This window comes from Lacerta agilis, chromosome 16, assembly GCF_009819535.1.
Source record: "Lacerta agilis isolate rLacAgi1 chromosome 16, rLacAgi1.pri, whole genome shotgun sequence".
In the NCBI taxonomy this organism is placed as follows: Eukaryota; Metazoa; Chordata; class Lepidosauria; order Squamata; family Lacertidae; genus Lacerta; species Lacerta agilis.
The window spans coordinates 22802091-22827384 of NC_046327.1; the positions used below are offsets into that span (position 1 = coordinate 22802091).

The 25294-nt window shown below is 38.4% G+C and overlaps 1 protein-coding gene across 2 annotated transcripts in view; it reads right to left on the bottom strand.

The window, feature by feature from the left end:
- The window catches only part of ZCCHC7 (zinc finger CCHC-type containing 7), a 123633-nt gene that overhangs the window by 14374 nt on the left and 83965 nt on the right, over positions 1-25294 (bottom strand). For both annotated transcript variants that reach the window (XM_033173034.1, XM_033173035.1), the window contains exon 6: positions 17493-17528. In XM_033173034.1, the coding sequence (XP_033028925.1) occupies positions 17493-17528 (36 nt within the window). The remainder of the gene's footprint in view (positions 1-17492; positions 17529-25294) is intronic.

Below are 25294 nucleotides of genomic sequence, written 5' to 3' on the forward strand. Positions count from 1 at the left end.
AACTCCCAACCATTTCCTATGGAGCTCTCAAGCTCCAGACCTATCTTTCCTCTATTTTAATTTTAAAGTAAGTTAGCAGAAGCTTCCTGCTTAATCCCCAGAGACTACCTGTACAGTGACATAAACACACAAATTTATGACAGCAACATAAATGCTCCTCTAAAGTAATGTGCAACATTAAGTGAAATCGTTTCCTGGGAAGATATTATAGGTATCTATATTTTATTTGCCATCTTAAACATATCTGGGTCTTTATGGCCTTATTTTAAAAATGTATTTCTTTTTTTTATATTTCCTGGTGCAAATGGACTGCATAAATAAGCAATGTGCTATGAGGCTTCAGACTAGCCGATAAACCCTTTCAATTTTCATGCCAGCTTCTTCTTTTGTAATTCAAATCTGGCTGGAAACTGGCAGCTCTGAAAACTGAAACAAGCACTGCCACAAATACCTTGTAATGCTATCGACCTTGTCTGCCCATGCAGTGAGAAAGGGGGATGCATATGTGTCTGCAGTCATCCAGATAACACAACTCATTTTTGGGGGGGATAACAGAAGCCAGCCCCGGACTGTGCACCAAAAGCAGAGTCATTACTAGGCAAGCTAGAGAATAAGTCTCTTCAAAATACAGAGCACATTTTAAAAACCATACGCAGGGCTCAGCCACTGCTTTCATTACCAATTTTAATTTAGCTCCTTCAGTTTGCCAACCAGATAAACTCTTCAGTGCTGTTTTTTTTTTAATCTATTTGCCACATTTTATGTTTAAGATTACAGTAATATGGGGCAGAAGGAGGAATCACTTTTAGAGGAAATAAAGAAACAGAGCCGCTTATCAGCATCCATCAGAAAGTTCATTAATCAGCAAGGCTTTGTGCCCCCTAAATTGAAAGGTTAAATAATCCTCTCAGGAATATTTCTAGGAACCTCCACCAATTGTCGGCGGGGGGGGGGGCTACCATTCACAACACTCTGGATCAGTGACAGGGTATTTTGCCAATGTTTGGACCTCAAACAATGATGGACAAATGGCCTAGCTCACAAAGAAACCTCTTAGCTAAAAGGATGGAAAGGAACCACAAGCTTGGATGATGATTGGGAGTGGAGGGGGGAAAGGAGATCCCATGTTAATTTTATCAGGACATTCATGAGGGAAGCTAGCATACTTTTCTAAATGAGCCTGAGTACAATGGCATATGATAAAGAGTCCTGCATGCTTATGAACATGTGTGCATATATGTATATTAACCTGTATGGACACATTTGCAGTACTTATAAACAGTGCTTTTTCTCGGGGTACTCAAGGGTATGCTGTATGGCAGCTCTTTTTTCCCTAGAAGAAAGCACTGGTTAAATGTGTGGCACTTACTGCAACAACTTCATGGTGGCTACTGGCACCCTTTTCTCTAGAAGAAAAGCACTGCTTATAAACCTAGTAGATACATATCACTGAATCAGTTATATTTGTTAGTAACATGCTGAGGAGCTTCACTTTCTGATCTTTATTACTGCACTTAACCAACTTGAAATATGCAGGAAGTGCCCAAAATAACCTGCAACATTAAAGTGCTTGCACCGTTTTAAAAAAGGAACTGTGCATTAAATGAAATATATTATTTTTGTCCGCAATAAGAAAACAGTATAATGAGCAGACCACAACGAACAAACCACAGAACAACAGGTGTTGAGAAAGTGTAAAAATAAATTTAAACATGATGTATGTGTGTGCATTTTAGTGCTGTCCTACAAATAGATCCCTGGTGGATGAGAAGATTGTGGTTGCTCTTCAGCTGCTGCTTCACCAGACCTCCTACAGGAATGGGATGGACAGCCTAGTCTAGTCTAGTCTAGTCCCTTTAAGGAACTGAAGGACTGGGAAGAGGCAGGGAAGGGAAGGGTCCTTGTTGGTGGATAGTGAAGGAAGTGTGGGCAAGGGTTGCTATTCAGCTGCCACCTCATCAGACCTCTTGCAGTGAAGGGATAGACTGTCTCTACTTCCTTTAAGGGCTGGGATGAGATTGGGAGTGTGTATCTTCCCAGCAGATGCTGAGGCAGTGCCCCACCTTGGTGATTGCACAGTTCTCAGAGAAAGGATCAAAGGAAAGTACAAAAAAGGAAGCTTCACTAATGTAGATCAGTGGAGAGAATCATTCAGCCTTAAGGAAGTTTCTGTATGTTCTTGGCGGCCTGAACTTGCTTCTAAGGAACCAACTGTGGTAACTGCTCTAGCCATGTTATTATATTCTTGCACCTGAGATTAAGTTAATCGACACCTGTACGATCACAAAGGAAAGACTGTCAAAAAGAGTGTAAGCTTTGGGTCAAATCCATCTGGGCAGAGTTCAAGACTTCTTCTCATTAAAGAACCTAGTGCCACAGGGGAAGTGGTAATTCTGTATTGATTTGTTTTGGATGTTTGTATGTGATGCCAATAAAAGGTTTAATGATGATGATTAAAGAACCTGTGCAATTTGGAAAATTATATTGTATTAGAAGCCTATTCGTATTCATATTACCCCCTTTTTTTCTTTCCTGATATTGTAATTAACTCCCTGTGGTGTGCCTTTCCCCTTTCGAGACAGCAGCTAGTGCCCTAACTTAATAAGAGTAATAGGCTAATCAGTTTTTTATAATACGTTTGTAAGTTAAAAAATTAATTGCCTAAAGAACAAATTAAATAATTATTGAACTTTGATTCAGGAATTGGATCATTTGCTTATAGAGAGGGATGAATTCAAGATTTGAATTAATAGTGTTATGTAAAGTGCATGGAGAGAAGGAGCTTGCAATGGGAAATATTAAAAGAGAAAAACTTGGATAGGAGGAGGCAAGTAGGCATGTAACAAACAGAGGATATGAAGGACATTTTTTCTAATGAATTAAAAATATATGAAGGAAAGGAATTGTTAAGAGAAAAGAAACTAATGAGGTTAACAGAGGAAAAATTAAAGCAGGGCACAGAGAATTCCAGATACTTCAAGAAAATTATTCAAAAGCAATGATAAAATAATTCAAGATATGCAGAAACAGGTCCAAATGCAGGAGGAAGTAGCGGATAAGATTAAGGATGTAATTGATAAATATGCAATAGAGGGCAGAAAGATTACTAGTGAACAACAAACGTGTAAGGGTGATGCTAATTCAAGTTGGCAGTGATAAGAGTTTTTAGTTTGGGCATATGCAATTAAAATATTTTCCTTTTCATTTGCATTAGTTTAATTTTTTTACAGCCCCCCCCCCCATTAACTGCAATTGCTCGTTACAACAGTGGAGATGGGCGACTTATAAGACCCATTAGTTTTTTATAATGATGATAATCTGGTGTATCCAAACAACAAACAAAGCAGATTGGGCCAATATCTTTTGCCAAGGAAAGACAATCCTGGCCTTGAGAAATCTGCAACTCCAGTTCAGAATCCTTTTGACTCCTTGTGCTCAGAAGCAGAGGATCAGAGACTTAAGATGGAGGAGCAAAAAGATGACAGTATGTCTTCCCCTTCTAGAAATTCCTATTAGAAAAGCAGACCTGAGTATTTGCTACTCAGCCAACACTGCAATTTCCTTAAAAACGGCTGAATGGCATAACAGAAAAGCTGTGTTGCTGGATCAACAGGCATTAATAATATTATAAAAAATATTTTATTAAAACTGAACAAGTAAAATTACCCTTTGTATATGCAGAAAAGGCCTTCGATATTATAGAATGGGAGTTTTTGTTGGAAGCACTCAAGAGAGGGAAGTGAGAAGTGAAGAAGAAGAAAATCATATTTTTAAAAACAACAGCTTATGAGAATTAAGCTGTTTAATTGTGAATGTTATTGTCGACTTTACGTTAAGTAACAGAATTTTAAATTATTTCTTAAAACTCATTTGGAGAGTCCCTATTAGTTTCCATATTTAATTATTACTTTGTATTGTTTATGAACCATTTATAATATACAGAATTGATTTTTTTAAAGTTCCCAAAGTTGTCATTAAAAATTCCTGATGATTTTAAATCATACATTGTATTATATTTGGGTTGTGCTGCTGAACGTTAGCAACGATTCAAAATATTATCGAAGTTTCAAAATACTATTAAGAGACTACCTGATGTGAATGTTAACAAAACTTGCTGTGTTATCTTAAACACCTTCATTTACTTTTGATCTGGTGTTTTATTATTGTATGGTGGATTATTGCATGAATGGTTTATTTATTCTGCTGTTGTATCAGCAGATCAAGCAGATTATGTGTGTGCATGTTTGCACACATGCACCTAGCACATCATACTTTAGCATTACATCCAAACCAGACTACTGAGTGTTACATATTCATGCCTTTTTGGAACTGTCTTTAAAAGGTAAAAGAATTTATGTTATCACAAATTAATGTTGTCTGCATTTGGGCAATATACTGCTAAATCAGTCACTGTCCTAATTGGAAAACATTTTTTTCAATTAAAAAAAGTTGTCTGCATTATACCTTGAAATTAACTCTTTTAACTAGAAATATTTGAGATGGTTTAACATTAATTTGCTTTGGGGTATAATCATGTTTACTGTGTGTGTAGATAGCAAGGTGTAACCTTCTTCCCCTTCTAGGCCAACTCAGAACAAACTGCTGGCACTCTGACTATGTGCCAGAGCATCCAAATCAAGCATTCAGCAGCCCAGAGCCCTACAAACAGAATTCTGTTCTGCTGAGGCCAGTTTGTATGTGCTGAGGGCCTAGGAAAGAAAAATAGTTTAAAAAAATATTTTTAAAAAACTGAAAGGGAAAAGATAATCTAAAACTATGGAATAAATCATAGGTTAAAAGTAAAAAAGTAGTTTCATGCGTTCATCAGCCTACATAAAGTATGAGTCGATTTCACCAAACAGCATCAGTGTTGATAAATACAAAACCCAGCCATAATTTTTATATCCCTGGCCGTTCTGCTTTTAGAAGGTAGAAATGATCGACTGGGACTGACTGGGCTGGTTCCAAGCCACGTTGAGTACATCTCCTCTAAAGAATCTGGAACCGATGACTTCTGAAGATTGCATGCAAAGTAGAAGAATCACTAATGTAACAAAAAGCTTTTTAAAAATCAGGAAGAAGTAATAACTACTTCCCCACCATGTCAGATCCCACCAGCATGTAGTAACTGCTAGAGACGTGACAGCATACCACTGAACAATAAGGAGAGAATTAGTCTTTGAATTCTTAACTCCAACACCATCGTGTATTATTATAAAACACTCTGAGCCTTATAGTGAGTGTAATATTTAGAAAAATATCAGTTCAATCTATATGAGCATTTAATCAGTTCTTGATATGTGGATCACTGATAACAGAAACTATCAGTGGCTAAGTATTTTGGATGCAGAGAGAGAACAGTGAAACATGTGTAACACAACATCTCCTCTCCCACTGTGCTGCTGAATACTTGTGAAATTTTTAATGTCACAGTGCAGAAGTTTCAAATGATGCCAAACTACATGCTGCTAACAAACCGTTACCTAGGAGCTTACCAAATGATTAATACGGCACATTTCTTCCTTCAGCTATATGCTCACATTGCCATAAATCCTGCAGGAGTAATCATACATCCTGCTGTTACAAAATAGGGGTCAGAGCTAGGCTTCCGGGTGAATTGCTGTTCACCACTTTAAAAGACAAAACACAGAGATGAGATCTGTGATGCAGCATTGGAAGGAGTGAAGATCTTTCAAAGAACGGAATTTATTTACTTCTTTAAGTAGCAAAAGCTGCAAAAAACACCAAAAGCATTGCACATTTTCCCCAGCCACTGGCGCGGGTGTTGTGTCATCAGGAGCACTGTTGCGTCCTTCAAGGATTCTGGGACACAGGTCCATGACATAAATAGGCACATGCCTGTTTAGATGCACAGGTGCCTCTAGACAAATTAAGATAGTGGGTGACTGGCATCCTACCAGCATTGCACTTTGCTGTATGCTCAGTCACCATATAAGCAAAGTTTAAAAAAACAAAATAAAACACCACGTAAGTTTAAAAGGAGAGAAAGGGGTAGGAGATCTGAGGCCTGGTTCAAAAGAGCCAGAGCTTGGACCCCCTGTAACAACGCCCCTGTGTGTCATTAGTCACTCAGTCATTCTTTCATAACACTCAACATGAAAATCGGATAGTGTTCAGTCAGTCGTAGTATTGTATACTCTCATATGATCCTTTTGGGATTTGAATGAAATTTCACTAAATTTTTGTTTAATTTTAAATTTTCTCTTGTATTACAATGAATAAGTGTAAATCACGTCACATCTGGTAAAAGCCTGTACATTACTGCAGATAGAGGACTTGTTCATTTTAAGGGGGGAAATGCAGAAGTGTAAATGAGATCCTAAACTGTACAGTTGCTGCTGCTGCTGATAATAATAATAATAATAATAAAAATAATAATAATAATAATGGCAGCTTTGGATTTCAAAATCAATATACATGTCTCATTCCTAACAAAATATCGGCTGCACTAATAACAGCAATAGGTGTTTTTTCGTTTTTTGTTTTTGTTTCTTTTACAGATGATGACCTTTACTGAGAGCAGGGCAAATAGAGTACTGTACAAGTTTTCTCCTGCTACTCGATCTCTCTGCGGTTTTCAGTGCTGTTGTTCATGGTATCCCCCTTGACTGGCTTTGTGGAATAGGAACGGGAGACATTGTGTTACAGTGGTTCCATTCCTAACTACAGGACCAGGTCCAGAGAGTAGCACTGGGAGAGTTTTCTGGACTGCTGGCAGGGCAGTGTTTTATACCCAATGCTATTTAATATCTAAATGAAGCTGCTGGGTGAAGTCATTAGACGTTTGGGCACAAGGTGCCATTGGAATGTTAATGGCACTCAGCTCTACTCCATAACAGCTGAATCACGAGTGGGTGGGTGGGTCCTGGATCAGTGCCTAGATGCAGTGGTGGAAAAGATCGAGAGAAAAGAAGCTGAGCTTGAATTCTGCCAATTTGTAGGCATGTTATGGGCGAGTGGTTGCCATGCCTGATAAATCCGTCAACTGCCTGCCCTAAATTGAGTTGCACTCTTCCTGAGGTAGGTAGGTACACAGCCTGAAGGTGGTTCTGGATCCAGCTTTGTCACTGGAGTCCTAGATAGCCTCACTGGCTAGAAGTGCCTTTTACCAGCTGTATTTGGGTACCAGGCAGAGGGCCTAATTGTGGAATGCCCTCCTATCAGATAACAAGGAAATAAACAACTACAGTGGTACCTTGGATTAAGAACAGTCCAGTTTAAGAACGATTCGGTTTACAAACTCCACAAAATCGGAAGTAGTGTCTTGGTTTGAGAACTTCAACTCGGTCTAAGAACAGAATCCGAACGGTGGAAGGGCACCAGTGGCAGAAGGCCTCATTAGGGAAAGCACACCTCGGTTTAAGAATGGTTTTGGTTTAAGAACGGACTTCTGGAACGGATTAAGTTTGTAAACCGAGGTACCACTGTATCTGACATCTGAAAGCAGGCCTGTTTAGGAAAGTTTTTAATGTTTAATCTTTTATCATGTTTTCAATGTTCTGCTGGGAGCCACCCAGAGTGGCTGGGGAAACCCAGCCAGATGGGTAAGGTATAAATAATAAAAAGTTGTTGTTTTTGTTGTTGTTGTTATTGTTGTTATGGACTGGATTACTGCAATGCACTCTTTGTGGGGCTTCCCTTGTGACTGACCCGCAAACTTCGGTTAGTGCAGAATGCTGCAGCACAGTTGCAGACAGGAGTGGGACCAAGTCAGAATATAATCTGCATGAGTTGCTGATTTGTTAGTGGGCGAAGTTCAAGGTGTTATACTGGTATATGAAGACCTTAACAGCTTTGGACCAGTTTACTTGCACGATTGCCATACTCCACATGTGCCCACTCAACTGCTTCCTAGTTACCGGTAAGTACGAAACTTCCTAGTTAATTCAGAACTTTGAAAAGTATATTTGGGGTGGGGGTACAGAAGGTGATCATCAGTTATTCAACATCCACAAATATAAACATTTTATTATACGAAAAACTGAAATATGAGTAGTTTCACAACACAAAAAGCTTATAATATACATTTAGAAAATACTTGTGTATGATTTCATGCAATATTATTATCTAGCAATTGTAGATTTAAAAGTGGAAGGAAACCTAAAATTGTTTCACGCTCAGGTTTAAAACTACATTCTATAGCTCCATCCTTTAGCTACTCTGAATACCCAGGTAAGCACAAAAGTGCAGTGACCATGTGTTGAAGATTCATTCATCTAGGATGGTCGATTCTGAAGATTCACTCTAGAGTGAATGTAATGGTTATAAAGATCACACCTTTACACTTCACATTAAGCAACTCCCCTAGGTTTATACCTCTCCCTCATTCTCTGTCTTTCACCCCCATGACTGTGTCTCAAATTTCTCCTATTTAAGCAAGCATGAAGAATGAGAGAACTGATCAACAGTAAAAAAAAAAAAAAGTTAAGTTACATTTGCACTGAATTTTGGTGAAAGAAATTTGGGGTGGAGGGGGAATCAGTGTTTGTATTTTTAAAAAAAACATTTTTGACAGTTTGTTAACTTGAACCTCATTGTACTTATTGTACTTATGCAACCAGCAATTATACTTTTGTATCCTGATACACAACTGAGAAGCCACTATTATTTTTATTGGGTCCCCCCCCCTCGTAATTGCTATGTTATTCCAAAGAGGTCTGGGCTGAACATGGACATTATCATAACAGGCCTGGGAAGTAGGTTAGATGGAGACATAGTGACTAACCCAAGGCCATCAAGGGATTCATGACTGAGCAATGATATGAATCAAGGTTTTCAAAGTTCAATGTGTATTTCACTACATTCAACTGTCAGGACATGAATTTAAAGTAAAGACAAAATATATGAATGAGTAAAGGATTCTGTAGATAGTCTACATTTTCATTCTAAGGGGAATGAAAATGTAAGCTATGGGATTATATCCCAAAGTCTAGCTTCTAGAAGGGTCACCATGTTGCTCTCCTCCATTTTATAATACAGAACTGAAAGTGAAAGGAATACATCTCAAAATCAGATTTTTATTTACAAGAGAATCTAACCCTTTCACTTTCCATTTCATGCATTTGATCTTGCTTATGGAAATTCATTGTGGCCTGTGTTTTCCTTTTGTTTCGTATCTTTAAAGTGCCATAAAACTCACATTCAATGATAATGCACAGCTAATATTAGCATGCCCAATATGAACCCAGTAACCCTGGTGCCCAGAAGAGTACTATATTCTTGTGTTTTGGATGTGCTGCATTAACTGATCCTCTGACAACAAAAATCCTAATTTGTACTGTCGTTGAAGGAAATTACAGTGGTTCAAGAATTTGGAAATGGGGTGCCATGCCTCTTCTATTCTAGAATCATATTTTGAGGCCCTTCCTAACTACTGGGGGAGGGGACTTATAAAAGATGCTGCAAACAAGCTAGGCTGATGGTTCCTCTATTGGTTACATTCTGAAAATGAAGTTTTGCTCCATGTAGGCAGGTTTGTTCTGCCTGGGCACGGTGTAGGGTGTTTTCTGTAGTTGTGCCCAAAGTTTGGAAGGTTATCCCAGTAATATTCAAGAGGCAACTGCACCACTGTCCTCCACACATCAGTATTTGTTCAATAAAATATTTTGAATTAACCATGTTTGGCTGCTAATGTAACTGTTAGTTGGATATTTTATATATTTTAATGGTTCTGCTTTCATATGCTGGTGTATTGAGTCTGGTGTATTTGTTAATATTATTTTATGTTTCATTGTGCTGAGCCACTTTAAGTGTCATTGGTGCCAATTAATGAGGTATATAAATATATTAATTAAATAATGTCATCAGTCCCTTTGGAAGCTGGAGACGAAACAAATATCAACAAGGCTCATGTCACAAGTGGTTTTATACACCTCACTAAAGCCACAATTCTATCGTAAACTTTAAAGTATAAATACAACCCGTTTAAAATACATAGCCTCTACAAGATGTAGTAAAATTTGTTCAGTGATGTTTTGTACACAAATCAAAGCGCAAATATTTACAGAAATGGAAGCATAAAACATGCATAATTTCACACCTCTTTTACTTTAGCGAAAATACTGCACACTTGAAGAAAACATCACAAATCTGATTAAGCCCCACCTTTCAGGAAAAAAATGAGCTAAATTAATGCTCAGTCAAGGCTTTCAAAGGCAAAGAAAGGGCAGCCACGTCCTCTTAAAAGGCCGTGGTTACAACCTTATTTCCCCAAATTGCATAAGCAAGTCACTCCATAAGAAAAACAGTGATATTGGAAGGATTTATTGAGTCAGGCAGGAGTATGCCAAACCGATTCTGCAATCAACACCCCCTTTTTTGGCTTGCAAGGTGTGTGGGTAAGCAACCTAGCATGGGAGCAAATACGCTCAATAAAAGTTAATGGATGGAATGCTTCAGATCTATGCAAGCTTTTGACCAATCTTCCTCTAAAAATTCTCATTTAAACTGTGCAAAAGAAAATACTAAGCAGAATGCAAATCTGTAATTAACTGCACAAAATTCACACTGCATGCCTTATACAGCAAGTTACAAATGTGGATTCAAGGCAAACTTGTCCCACTAATTTCAATTACTCTTAACTCTGAAAACATCTAAAGTCATAAGCCCAGAGAAAGCGACATTTTTTCCTGGCAGTAAGCCTCAATAAACTCAATGATACTTACTTTTGAATATGTATGCATAGGATTATACTGTTAGACACTCTCACGTGGTCAGTATTTCAGAACTGGTGCCTACATAGCTTAGGAATTATTTTAAAATATTAAAAAATGTTAGTTATGTTTTTAGAACCAAACAGCCCGCAGAGTTTAAAATTGTTAAATTTTTCTTCCAATTGAGATGTTGAAGAGTTGTAGAAAATTTAACTGTTGCCTGTACAGTTTGTAACAAGTTATTTCTACAGCAATTCTTATATGAATAATACAAAATATTCATTTGATTAATAGCAGCTGATACAGAAGTTTCTGCAAGGTTCTTCTTTTCTCAAGCAAGAAACTTAGGTATTGAGTATCTCATTTCCACTATTAAGGAACAATAGTGTAGCAACAATAATCAATCCTGCAATTTCAGACCAACATCATCCAATTTCACTTTTATATCCTATATTCTTCTACAAGTTAATGCAATTTAGAACTTTAATGCAACATTTATAAACATTTTTCTTCATTAATTGTATTTTAGGTTTGGCACAAAGAGAGATGTTTCAGTGGGCTACAACATGCCTAACTCTGTGGTGGATTTAGGTAAGAATGCACGTTTGTGTGTCATTGCAACAATATCCACACTGCACTGCTTTCACTGGAACGTAAACTCAAAATGCCTGCCCCCATCCACATTATTTCAATACAAGTCACATGTAAATATCTTTTAAAAGCATGATGGCTTGGGTGACTGTTTCTGAGCTTTTATAGGTAAGGATGTACAACAGATGCATGATGCAGAAGCTGTGGTCCAATATGCCAAGTTCAGAAACAAAAGCATGAAGGGAAATAGCTAACATTCAGACATAAACATATCATCTGCGTTGAGAACCCCCCTTTCACATAGCCTGCCTCTTACTAGTAAATATCAAAAATATGTAAACTAGCAATGCTTACTGGTAATGCTTTTGTTATAGTATTTTGTAATACCCTGACCGTAAAAATATTTAGAAACATCAACAATTTTTAACAAGGCAACACTATATTATACACATATTCTGTGTATAATTTTAAAAAATAAGGTTGGGAGAGATAACCAACCAACTCATGCTCAGAGGAGAAGCACTGAAATCAATCAAACTACACCAAGTATGACTACCATTGGATGTAATCCTCCACATCTGCACTTACATCACACTCATATTTCAAACCATATATATTAAAATCACTATGTAGTTAGAGAATATTTGAATCACAGAGGATACAATCCAACACAAAGAACCATAGAATTGTAGAGCTGGAAGGGACCCTGAGACTCATCTAGTCTGGCCCCCAGTAATCGTTTAAATGGAAGTCATCCTAATCTCAGTGAGAATTAAGTTTTGTTAAACTGCTCCAGAAAAAGCACCTTATAAGAAAAGTAACATCTTGCATTTCAGCAGCTGGAAACATGAACATCCCATATGGACCAAGTCTATGTATGTTAGCTGAGAACTTCCACTGAATTTACTTCCTAGTATATATGTGCAGGATTACAGACTTAATGCTGCATTTGATAAGATTACAGATAGTTACTGCTGCTGTCTGTCATATGATAATAAAAAGTAATATATTTGGTGTTTTGATATTTTCTGGAAAAAAAGATAGATTATGGATAAGTGGAGATTCTCAGTGCAGATAATGCAGTGTTGCTTTATTCGTGCATGTTCACTATTTACACGTGTGTGACAAGTTTTTCTAACAAAAACTAATAAGCACCCTGAAACAAATCAACACAAAATAAATTCAACTTAGTTTACTTATCATTTGACAGGTATACATTTTATGAATTAAATGGAAACCTGTAAAATGCAAATATTGCCTTCCAGGAAATAAACAGCAAAATGATTCTAAAAATGTCAACTAATGCAGCTTTTGTTATCTATAACTATCTACCCCAACTGGATAAAGAGGTAAAATTTATTGTGAAACCAGGTTTTATTTTTAGCATAAATTATCTTTTTATCTGACAATTTTCTCTACCCCCAAACTACAAATGACTCTTTCTTCATAAATTCACATACAAAGTGAAGATAACTAAAGTTTCAAATGAATTTTAATTAGTCAGAAAGACATATTTGGGCATGAGCTTAGAATAAATATGATAAAGTCTCCAAATTATACATAATATTATGACATACATTCTTTAAAATAGATTATACGAATTGTAAATACTACAATTGGAAAGCTCTTAAAGCTAACACTTCCAAGCACATCCAACCTAATTCTACAGGACTTACTTCTTAGTAAACATGAATAGGATTGGGCAACAGGATGGCAAAATACTGTGTATGTTTTCAAAATATTGGGGGGAAATTACATAAATGGCATACAACTATTTTAAAGATTATTTTAAATAAAGCAAATGAAGGAAACCCCAGTCCGTCCTTCTTTAACATCACCATAATATAACAACAATTAGCAGGCTTATATGTTCAAATGTTGATGTTCAGACTAGGATAGGCATTGGTGCGATTATGAGGAACCAATCTCTGAGTAATTCAGCCAAAAAGCTAAATCATTGCTCTTCTATAGAATGGGCCTTGTGGACGATAAAGTTTCTTATAATTTCTTTAAATTGAGGGAAACACACACACACACACACACACACACACACCCTCAGTAGTTGTGCTTAATTTCAGAAGCTGCTTTTTGCAGCTCAGATTTAAAAGTAATCATACTTACATTTTTATTTCAAAGAAAGGTAGGACACCAAGCAGAATTTTAATGATCATTTACAAAGAAATACAAGCACAAAATTTAAGCACAAAAGAGGTATTGTGCCTTCATGTCTTTTAGATATGCATACCAAAACAGCAATTCCTGGTTCACCTTTTTAATGTAAGTGGATTAAAAGTAAGGTTAACAAACTGTCAAAAAGCGTGTTAAATGACAGTGTTTGGTGGTTAAAGTCTGATGGCTGTAAAACTCTGTTGGTGGCCATCTTGGGGCGAGGGGCTTTGATATAAATGAGAAAAGGCAGGCGATGGGGGAGGGGGACTCACTGCATGCACAGAGCAAGGCAATGGGAGAAGAAGAAGAAGAATCCCAGCTCCATAGCAAAGAAATATATTGTTAAAATATATACAGAAAAACAATCGCATTATACACTATATGAAACACATTTTTCCATCTGCAATGTCCATAATAATATATAGCACACCACAGGCTTAATAGATTTTAGGCCAGGATATATATACTTTTGTATGAACATTATTCCTAAGCATGATTTGCTACACGGTTATAACAGTTACATAGTTTCATTTTATGCCAGACATACTGTACCTGATATACTTGAAGCCTCAAGAAAGTATGTCGACCCTGGTTTGTTCCAATGAAGACACCATATATGTTTTGTCCAATTGTTTTGTACCCCATGCAGTATTATCCTGCATTTTATAGGCTATGTTCTAATTGCATTTCAAGGAATCCATGTACATTATACATATTCCCAGATTTTGTAACTTTATGGAGACAATATTAGCGAGCAGTTAATCTGCCCCATATATACACATACTTTTATCAATACAGATAGAGTCAAATAAAAGAAGCTGTTCTCTGGGTGGAAAACAGAAAATTAGAAGGAAAGTTATTTATTAATTGTTAATTGCAATGAATGATTTATTACTAGAAACATGTTACATTACAGTGCAAAAATAGTTCTACTATATTCTGAAAGATACATTAAACGTTATAGTTGAGATCCAAAGCTTTTAATCTCCATCCTTCAGACAACAGCCTCCCATGCGCCCTAAACAGCTGCCCAAAATCATCCAGAGCAGTATCCTATGAAGCGTTGCTACTGGAAAGAAAAATCTACCACCTCCCGGTTCCTCCCCGCCACTGACCCAGATCACTTTGGATCCCAGCTAGCTTTTAAAAAAACTAAAAACATGCACCCATTACTAACAGTTATCATACACATTATTAGTTGGTATTGGGTACATTTCAGAAAACGTAATGGGGGCATTATCCACACACACACACACACCGGGCCAATGTTAAAGCTTCATGGGACCATCTTCTACATGCAAAATTGCAATTCTCTCACTCTTTCCAAGTCAATATATTTGGAGCCATGAAGACTAGACAACAGAAGGAGCTTCAAGTTAGGCCTTATATTCCCAAGGAAAATGTGGCAAGGATACATTTGCAACTCAAAATGCAAAATATTAATATGAAGCTTTAAAGGGGCATAATTCATGAACTTAGTACAGATAAAACAAGGAATTCGTTGTATACCAAACCATACACTTTAACTTCAGTTAAAGTGACTCTGAATTTGTGAACTCTTTGGTGCAGTATGTCAGCCACTCTAGGCTTAAGAGCATTTAAAACAACATCTTGATTTTCAAAAAAATAAAACAGCCACCTGGAAAATCTACTTTCCAAGGAAAAGCTTTATTTAAAAAAATGGAAAGAGAAATGACAATTTAATATGATTAGTTCTGTAGTACTTTTAATGTATAAACGGCTATGTTATAATTTTTAAAAGGAAATGAATTTGCCAACTTAAAGAAACCATTGCATGCAAAGCAACCAGTACACCTAGACTGCTATTATGAGAAAGCCCAAAACTACTGAGATATTTAACAAGACATTTGCAGTAAATTAATTAATACATTGCTTTAAATCTCTCACTCCCTCGTATAATCTCCTGCAATTTCTTCTTTCTGGCAGCACATTTGGATACAGAAAAGGTATGCCTGACATTACGACACCAGCTTTTTCAAAGAGCTAAAATTTCAAAGACCTTAAGCACAAGCAAAACCTAAGAACAACCCATAACCATCGGTTACACTATTTACACATCATTATCTGCACTAAAGATAGATGTGAGTGCAATAGTTTCAATGAGTCGATAGATGGCACCCCAATCTCTCAGTAAATGGGCAAAACGAATAAAATCACCAAGAGGCAGAGCCTCAGCAGTGACAAATATTGTTCTGTTGATCTGAACAAGCATTCACAATGATTAATTAGGGACACTTTGCTTATGCATGAAAAATTAACCACACATTTTATATAACCCTTTGACAAACATGCATAATAAGTGGGATTAAAAGATTACCTACATGATATATATTTGTACAATATTCAAAATATGTTCTGTTTATGCAAATTCGATATATACTTCACATTCTGGTTTATTAAGAGACGTTAACAACTAGGCTCAACCAAACTTGTGACAAGTGTGGAATAAACTGTTTAGTATTAGTATATGTATGTATCTAAACAAAAATACAAATGACTACTTACTCATGAATCTTTTTTGAGTAGCTACTACATTAAGCATTTCATTACAGTACTTTAGATTTGTTGCACTGTATCCTACTGTATCCTATCATATGGTTACTTGTGCTTTTTTGGGTATGTTCTCATATGATTTCTTTTGCAGCAATACTGAAATAGAAACTTTTAAGGAAAATAAGGTAGACTTTTTAAAACAAATCAAAAACCAGTTAGTTAACCATGAGATGAATTTTCTATTGTAGCAATGAAGTATCATCAACACTGGAACCCATAAAGAAAATGATCTATAAAGGATTGCCCCAATTTAGGGGAATCCTGTACATACTGCAGACATTACAAGGAAGTATAGACATTAAGAAAGAAGTTACAAAATTGGTCTAAAATTATTGAATAGTTATAGTTATTGCAAACTAGTTACTATGAACTTTTAAGTAAGAATTTATATTTCCTGTTGCCTTGATAAAAATCCCTTTCGAGAAACTGATTAGTACCCAGAAGTGGGACTAAAGAAAAAATATTTTGAAATATTGAAGTAATTTCTCCCTGTTTAAAGCTCAATTTGAGTAAAGATACTGAATAAAAATTTCCTGAAACATAATGAATGACTTACACCATATAATGGTTTGTGAAGTTCACTGATAACTCAAAGAATATGTGTAAATAAAAAAGGAAACCTCGAATATTTACTTATTTCAAAAAGTATTTTAAACTGAGTAAACTGTTTCTAAGGAGAAACTGGGAAAGATTTATTATCCTAAAATGTCAAAAGAAACATACTGGAAAGCACATGTACCAACAGTATTTCTTTAAATGAAATAACCTAAGAAGGTAGATGTTTGCAAGTTTGAGCCTGTTGACCAGTTAATGATCTGTTGAAAGCAAGAGTAATCAACTTGAATCTCAGTATTTATATGGACTATGAAGCCAAATATAAACTTGCATTAAGTTTTGGAACACAAAACATTTAATCTTGTCGTAAACCAAGTGGACGGTCTGCATTACCCTAGTTTCTGTCTGGGTTTAACAAGCTCAGTAGGAAGACTGAAGATTATTTGTTGTGCAGCTATCTTTGTAAGTAAAGGCTCCTAAACAAGGTTCAACTGATAAAACGTATGATAGTTTCCCATTCTATCCATGTTGTAAAAATGTTGTAAAAATCATTTTCCTTGGACAATGTGGAAATAGATGCTGGTACTTGGGAATGATCATGATACTTGTAAACAGTACTGCTGTGCTTCCATGAGATATTATTATACTATTATGTACTATTGATGAAGTTATAGGCAGCAAAGTGACACGATGCCAACATGAATGATTTCTGTTATATATACAGTTTTCAAATAAAACTGTTATATAAACTGTTTTCAAATAAAGTTGGGGGAAGAAGCATAGTATATTCTTGCATTCTTCAGTGCAAAACCTCTTTAGATATTTATTATCTTCCTTCACAAGATTCTTGTCTATATTTTATGGTCAGCAGTCCACTGAAGAGTAAATAGGCTGGGGGTAGAAGAAAATAAAAAAGGTGTTTCTACTTACTGTTAGGTGATACTGCCTCCATATTTCTGGGCAAGCCTGGAAAATAAAAATATTGATCAGCTGGGAGCATGAAACAAGGTGCTTTACAGCCTGTTGGTTTTGGCATAACACAGTATCCACTGGTGTCGGTCACAGGAAAATAAGAAGCTTAACTGAAAGGGTCTGCATTTCAGCTTCGAAAACCTGGCTAGACAGTTTAATTGAATTTTACACTGGTTTAACACACTCCCTGCCATTGTCAGAAAGCCAGTAACAGTTTTCTTTTTCCCTTTCTTTTGCTCAAGTTTAGAAGTTTTGAAGACAAGTTCGTAAAGGTCCTAAAATGTAAATATATGCCAAACAGTGCTCTAACAGAGCTTTATCAACATTTAAGCTTGGCACTATTATTTGGAAGTTACTTTATAATTTCATACAACAATTTTTCTATGTTTGAATATATATACCTATAAACAAATCAGAATGTAATCCCTGCCTGTTAATCCTCAGCAATGCAAAATGACAAAATAAGGAACATAACAAAATGCTTTACTGCTTGTATTTTTACAAGAACTTACATTGCCTTATTTGTTCTTTACTGATGCTGTAACTAAACCACAGTGTTACACTGTGCTAATGAAATAACAAAGGTACCTATTAATAGCTTTTTCAAGCACTGTTCAACTAGAAGTATTTGTTTTTGTCTTAGTATAGTTCTACCTTAGTGACAGGAAGAGGTAAAGTGTTTAAATAGAAGCATAAGTTTTGTATTTTACATCATAAAGTACTATTAACTTAGCAATTTCCAGTCTTTAATTTTCTTTATTATTAGAGTCTGTCATGAAAATAATATGCCAGCTTTCTCATTAGATTCATAAAATAGTCATATTAGAACATAAAATTGCACTAGTTATTCTAGTTGACAGAAATCTTACAGTCTGTATTTTAAGTAATCTTTGTTTTTCAGACTTCACATGTTGTAAGAAAAACTAGAGGTAACATTGAATTCAATTTTTGGCAAATTAATTACATATAATGTGCCCCTTTGGGATGCAGGACATATTACAATAATATTCCACATCATACCCTAAAACTGTCTCCTCATTTTCCTAAAACTGCCATTAACTGACAAGTTAAGCAACGGTTCTCATTTTATTCTATAAAAAATACTGCCAGCTGCAAACACCAATGAAGTTCTTTATGCAACATTTCTGATGGCTTACCGCAGGGATAGAGTTTGTGTAGATTCTTACCACCATGGTATTACCAGAATATTGTGGTTGTAAAATTGTAGTCAGTAAGAACTGTCATGCAAGAATGAAATTTTGCTACTATATAATCTTCACCTATAGAGCTTACTAAAAATATTATTTGGCTCTAGAATAATAACTGTGTCACTCTGAACATCAACTATTATAGAATTTATTTGTTTTAATGAGGTATTCATGAAGACAGGACCAAGATTCACTCAAAACTGTGTGCTCATTTTTAGTCTGTGGGCAAAAATATATATAAATGAAAATTTGCCTGGTGTGTATATTTAAAATCAAATGGTGACTCAATGTTAAAACAAAACTACAATTGCAATTACATTCAGTGGTATCAACTTCCATGCAAGCATGTTTAGGATTAATGTTTGGGGATATTAGAAGTTCTTGAAAAAGGACCCATTAAATATTGAGATGGCTGACTGATGCACAAAGTTTACAGCTAGTTTATATCTTTTCCTTATCAATGAATGACAAAAAGCCTAATTAACAATTGCTACAGAATACTGGTTGCTCAAATGAAGCAGAATGGCTTGATATGGAAGAGAGCATCACTAAATTCAGCAACAATTGAGCTTGTGATTTCTCTTATTTATAAGTATTTAACCATGAATTGCCTTCATTTAGGAAAAGAAAGAAAGAAAACCTCTGGTGGAATATAGCTACATTAGAAGAATATTGCATTTATTTCCTGGACCAGCAGTCAGACCATTCTAACATTTAGATGTACGAACATGAAATGCCAATTCTCCAAAGAGGCCACTCCACTCTTTACAATGAATTCACTTTTAAATCTTTTTAGTATGGCCAGCATAGCTTTATTCTTAACTTGTGCAAAATTGATGTGTGTCCCCCTCACCCCGCATACACTTATCCTATCAGTAACTAGGAGTGATGAGTATTCATAAAAAATAAAACACAAATCAACCCACTTTGCCACACCAGATGAATCAAGAGTTTATATTGTTCCGTTTGACCCATATTGAATTTTATCATGTGCTAATTATTGTTTTACGAGAACAACGGCTTAGTGCATCTGTTGTTTAATTCCCACTTCCCTATTCTCAAATGTGAACATCAAAGAAAATAAAACACTCAATCTTAAACAGCCCCTGACAGCAGACCAAGACTCAAGTGCTCAATAGACAAGGCCCTTGCCACCAGTTCTCATATTTCCACAACAATGAACAAACACAAAAACAGCACTAAGCGGCCTTTCCTCCTTTTCAGCTCCCCTTGGCCAGTTGTCTGCCTTGTAGTAGAGAGAACCCTTGAACACAACCCTGCTGGGAACACAACACAGGAGAAAGGATTAGCCTTACTAACATGCTAGCATTTGCAAAAGTGAAGGGGGGAAAAAACAGCCCTCAACCAAGACTGTATTTGGTATATGAATAACCAAAATGTGTGAGCTGACAAGCGACCAGGACAGGCCTATGGCTCCCCGGGAGAAAATGTAGCTGTGATGAGTGACAGGGCTTTCAGGAAATATGTTCACAATCACAGACAGTGAAGGCCATGACCTAGATCGTTTAAGAGCTTGTCTTGTCAAATTATCAAAAGCTTCTTCCTCTCTGAATAAAGAGTGACATAAGTGAGTGTCAGAAAGCTGCAGGCTGACAAGCCAAGCATACAATAACAGAATGCACGTCACATACTTGCCGAACACCGCCACTGCTAGCGGCAAATCTTAATGAGAGTGCGGCTGGCCCAAGAGACTTGGGTCCCTGCTGGCACAACTACTCATCTCACAAAAATCCTTCAGCTCCAAGTCAGTTATGGCCTGACACGATGACTACAATTACTAAACACAACTTTTTAACAGAATTCTCTGGTGCTTTGTCAAAGCTGCTGCTAGGAGCTGCCCCATTGCAAGCCACTGCAGCAAACAAAAGATTTAATGGCACAAGTCATATTAATTAACTGTATGACAGTTAACAGAAAAGGAGCTGATTAAACCTATCGATAAAAACATTTAGTGACTCTCTTATCAACAGCTCGCCCCACATGACCCTTCCTCAACTAACGTCCACTGCAAGAACCAGAAATTATAAAGTATCCTTAACAGTACTTAATTACCATGTTATGAGCTCCCATATATGGAGGGACCCCACAGGGCATAATGAAACAGGCACCTGTTTCTCTTCCTCCCTCGTGGTGTTGTATGAGCACAACACACCAAGCCGTTATTGGAAATGGCATGTCCCCCTCATGTCACCACCCAACATTCTTCCCTCCACTCAAGTCAAGGAACATGATCATTCTTATATTTTGGACACATAGATGATCTTCAGGGTAAGCTTTATGAAACTATATGGGGAAAGTGGGGCTAAAGCATTATTTAGGAACAGGTGTGAGGAAGAAATGAAAGGTCTTAGCCTATAATCTTCTAGAGAACTTCTGAAGAGGGTTCAGACTTGTTTGATGCTTGGATGATAGTTCACTAGAAAGCCCATGCCTACTACTCTGAACTTTCAAAGAAAAGAGCAGAAGTAGTATTTCATATTTAAGAGCAGAAGGGTTAAAAAGAGTTATAAATTTCCACAACAGAATTCTCAGTTCATCCATGTCAAATTCACTCTGCTAGCATTTGTGTTTTGGACTGCGACAACAACCACATTCCTCCAAATCCATTGCAACACACAGGAGCTGATGACAAAATAGTGATCAGAAAAATTATCATGGGGATACACTGTGCTGAAAAAAAGAAAGTAACAGAATGTCCGCATTCTGGGGGGGAAACAAACCTAAGTACACTGGATTAGATCCAAAGAACAAAGAGCAAAAGGAGAAAATGTATTAGTGCTGTGGCAGTGTAGAACCACATCAGACAATAGGAGACACAGAGAATAAGGAAGATATAGGCTGTGGCAACTTACAGTAACCCTAGTGGGCTGTTAAAAGGTATGAATAAAGGGCTTGTGCCACTCTGCACAAGAGCCTGAACACATGGAAAAACGTATCTGTATTTAGGGTCATGTTTCCCATTCAGTATCCTTCCATTAGGTTAGAACTACTGTGAGTAAAAGGGGCATTCTAATACCGGAAGGGTACTTTTGGTTCCAAGCCACTGAATGAAAACAGTGTAATATTCAAAATGTACACTAAAACTAGACCCCAATAATATTAAATCACTACTTTTTATAACTGGTATCAATTTGAGGTTATTGATACCTCAATTCTAGTCTGGGAGGTGTTTCCAAAAAGTGCCAGATCAAAAGAGCCTGCTTGAGTCAGTGGTCCATTCTGTTCTCCTAGTGGCCAACCAGCTGCCTATGGGAAGCCCCCAAACAGGAACTGAGCACAACATTCTCCCCACTTGTAATTCCCAGCATCTGGCATTCAGAGGCATATTGCTTCCAACCATATGAGCGAACTCCTAGGGGCCGGGGTCCCTTCACCCCCCCCAATAAAATATTGAGGGGGCAGGCCCTCAAAGTTAATGAGCACTGCCATGCAAATGGGGTGTGTGAACCACACCATGTGATTGATTATGTGGGGTGAGGCTTACCTAGGTCCCCCCAATATTTTATTCAAGTTGGCTGCCAATGGGACCCCAAATAAATATGGCAAGGAAGAGACGTTGCACTATCCTATAAAACATGCACTTGCCAGAAAATTGTGTGTGTGTTAGTCTCCACACACAGGATTTTTTGGGCTCTTCAGAAATGGAAATTCTGACCTAGACAATTTTAGATTCCTCCTCAGCATGTGAGCCTGATGTAGATTCCAATATCCCAAGTGAGGGACACCTTGCAAACACCATGCAGAAGTTTAAGATCATAACAGGGCAGGTGTCAAGAAAGACAACCAACATTTTCAGACTTGCATGAATTTTGCCTGTATAGCTTAAAAGCTATGTTGTGCTCAGGTCTTGCTTGCGAACTTCTTGCAGATCCCTGGTTGGCTATTGTGAGAATAGGATGCTGGACGAGACCATTGATCCAAAAGGCTATTCATTTGTTAAATAATTGCACAATAAACAGAAACTGCCCACAAAAATCATCTTGGAGCCATCCGAATTTCTCATATTTATGAAAAAAACAAGAGACATCACACTTCCTACAACCAGACCTCCCACATTCTTGGGTATATCTAGCATATTTTAGATTAATCCGCTCCACTTCCGGGTGGGGAGGAGTTGCGGTGGACCGCAGAGCCGCTCTTCCCCACTTCCTGTGGGCGGGGGACTTTGTCCCTCGCAGCTTAGGGAGTCCCCGGCCACGTCAGCAGGCATCCGGCCAATCAGCCGGCTGGGGGCGTGGCCGGGGGCTCCCTTTCAAATAGAGAGGCGCGAGCCGAGAGACTCCCTTTCACTGGGGATTGTCAACAGATAGAATAAAGACCTTGGGGCGATGGAGTTCTAATGCTTTCAAAAGCTACATCCGTGCTGGCTCATCGGTTTGAACAATGCATGGCTGATCCCTTCTTTTCATTTCCTTCCTTTCCACGGACCCAGGGCTATGAGATCTGGATGGTTGGGCACAGCATTGTTCATTGGGCCCGGTTGAGAGCAATTGCCAGTGGCCTGGGGTGCCAGCTGGGTCTTCCGGAAGGTGTTCATATCTCATGGATTTCGAGACGAGGGATGCTATGGAGGGAGATGTTGCCAATTGTGATGGCTAGGGCTGATGCTGAAGGCCCCCCTGATGCTCTGGTTGTGCAGCTGGGAGAGAACGACTTGCCTGGCCGAAAGGGCGTGGACTTGCTTCTGAATATTAAGAAGGACTTGGACTATTTGGCTGTGACCTTCCCAAAAATGACTCTTATCTGGTCGCAGATGTTGGAGAGGCGCTTCTGGCGCGACAGTACTAACCCAGCTGCAACGGACTATGCTCGAAAGCGCATAAATCGCGCAGTGGCACAGAAGGTGCACATGTTTGGTGGCCAAGTGATTACGCATCCCGACATAGTGTACAGCAAGATGGCTTTGTTTCGTAACGATGGGGTTCACCTCTCCGATTGGGGAAATGACATCTGGTTGGCCGATTTAGCGGAGGGATTGAAGAATTGGTTACAGCTGTGAGGGTATGTGGCGGCGAGCCCCTTTCGGGACTCTTGTGGCGGTTAGGCATTGAGTGACCTATTGTTGGGGGAGGGGAGGCCTGGCCATCGCCTGCCCCTCCAAGCTTAAGGGTAGTCCGTTAAAGGAATCCGGGGGGGTGTGGGATCTTGTCCGAAGCCCGGGGCGGGGCTAGGGCCACTCCACGACCCCATTGGAACCCAAGGGGAACTCGAGTTGGTCTGAATCGACGGGGCTCCCCTTATCAGTGGTTTACCCTTACTGGACTTCCTGCTCTGCGGGCAGGAGTCAGATATAGTCAGGTCCACTCAATGCCTAAGCCAATACCGCTCACATGCTGTAATCAATAAAGTTGTGGCCAAATTTTTTCCCAACATCATTAACCTTATATTCTGTGTCCTGGTCTCTTTATTTCATTCCCGGGAGGGCGGCTTTGGGGTCTCGACACGCAAATCCGCTCCACTTCCGGGTGGGGAGGAGTTGCGGTGGACCGCAGAGCCGCTCTTCCCCACTTCCTGTGGGCGGGGGACTTTGTCCCTCGCAGCTTAGGGAGTCCCCGGCCACGTCAGCAGGCATCCGGCCAATCAGCCGGCTGGGGGCGTGGCCGGGGGCTCCCTTTCAAATAGAGAGGCGCGAGCCGAGAGACTCCCTTTCGGCTCGCTTCCTCGGATCTCCCACCCTCCCTCCCTTCCCTGTAGGCAGGTTTCACCCTATGGCCTTGCTTTGGACTTCGGTTGGTCGCCTGCCCTTGTCAGGGGCCTGGTAGGAATTTTTCCACTTGGCAGATTGGCTGGGCCATTTGGTTTTCGCCTACCACTTAGCAATCGTCACAACTTTGTAAGGTGGCGGTTAGGCATTGAGTGACCTATTGTTGGGGGAGGGGAGGCCTGGCCATCGCCTGCCCCTCCAAGCTTAAGGGTAGTCCGTTAAAGGAATCCGGGGGGTGTGGGATCTTGTCCGAAGCCCGGGGCGGGGCTAGGGCCACTCCACGACCCCATTGGAACCCAAGGGGAACTCGAGTTGGTCTGAATCGACGGGGCTCCCCTTATCAGTGGTTTACCCTTACTGGACTTCCTGCTCTGCGGGCAGGAGTCAGATATAGTCAGGTCCACTCAATGCCTAAGCCAATACCGCTCACATGCTGTAATCAATAAAGTTGTGGCCAAATTTTTTCCCAACATCATTAACCTTATATTCTGTGTCCTGGTCTCTTTATTTCATTCCCGGGAGGGCGGCTTTGGGGTCTCGACACGCAACTCATGAAGACATCATCCCGATATCATTGCTGTTAATATACTAAGTAGGTTCTGGTGCATGTAACTTAGCTGAGAAAGCTAAAAGATTGGGTTCACATACAATATCTGCTCAGTTCCTCCCCAGGACAATTTATCGCCATTTGACTTAACTGTAGTTAAGAATGCTTCAGCACTAACATAAATGAACCTTGGTTATAAAATTTATATACAGGCTGTGCACAATCATGCACACGTTAGTCCCGACATTCCATCACACTCTAGTGTGACCAAGTAACAGAA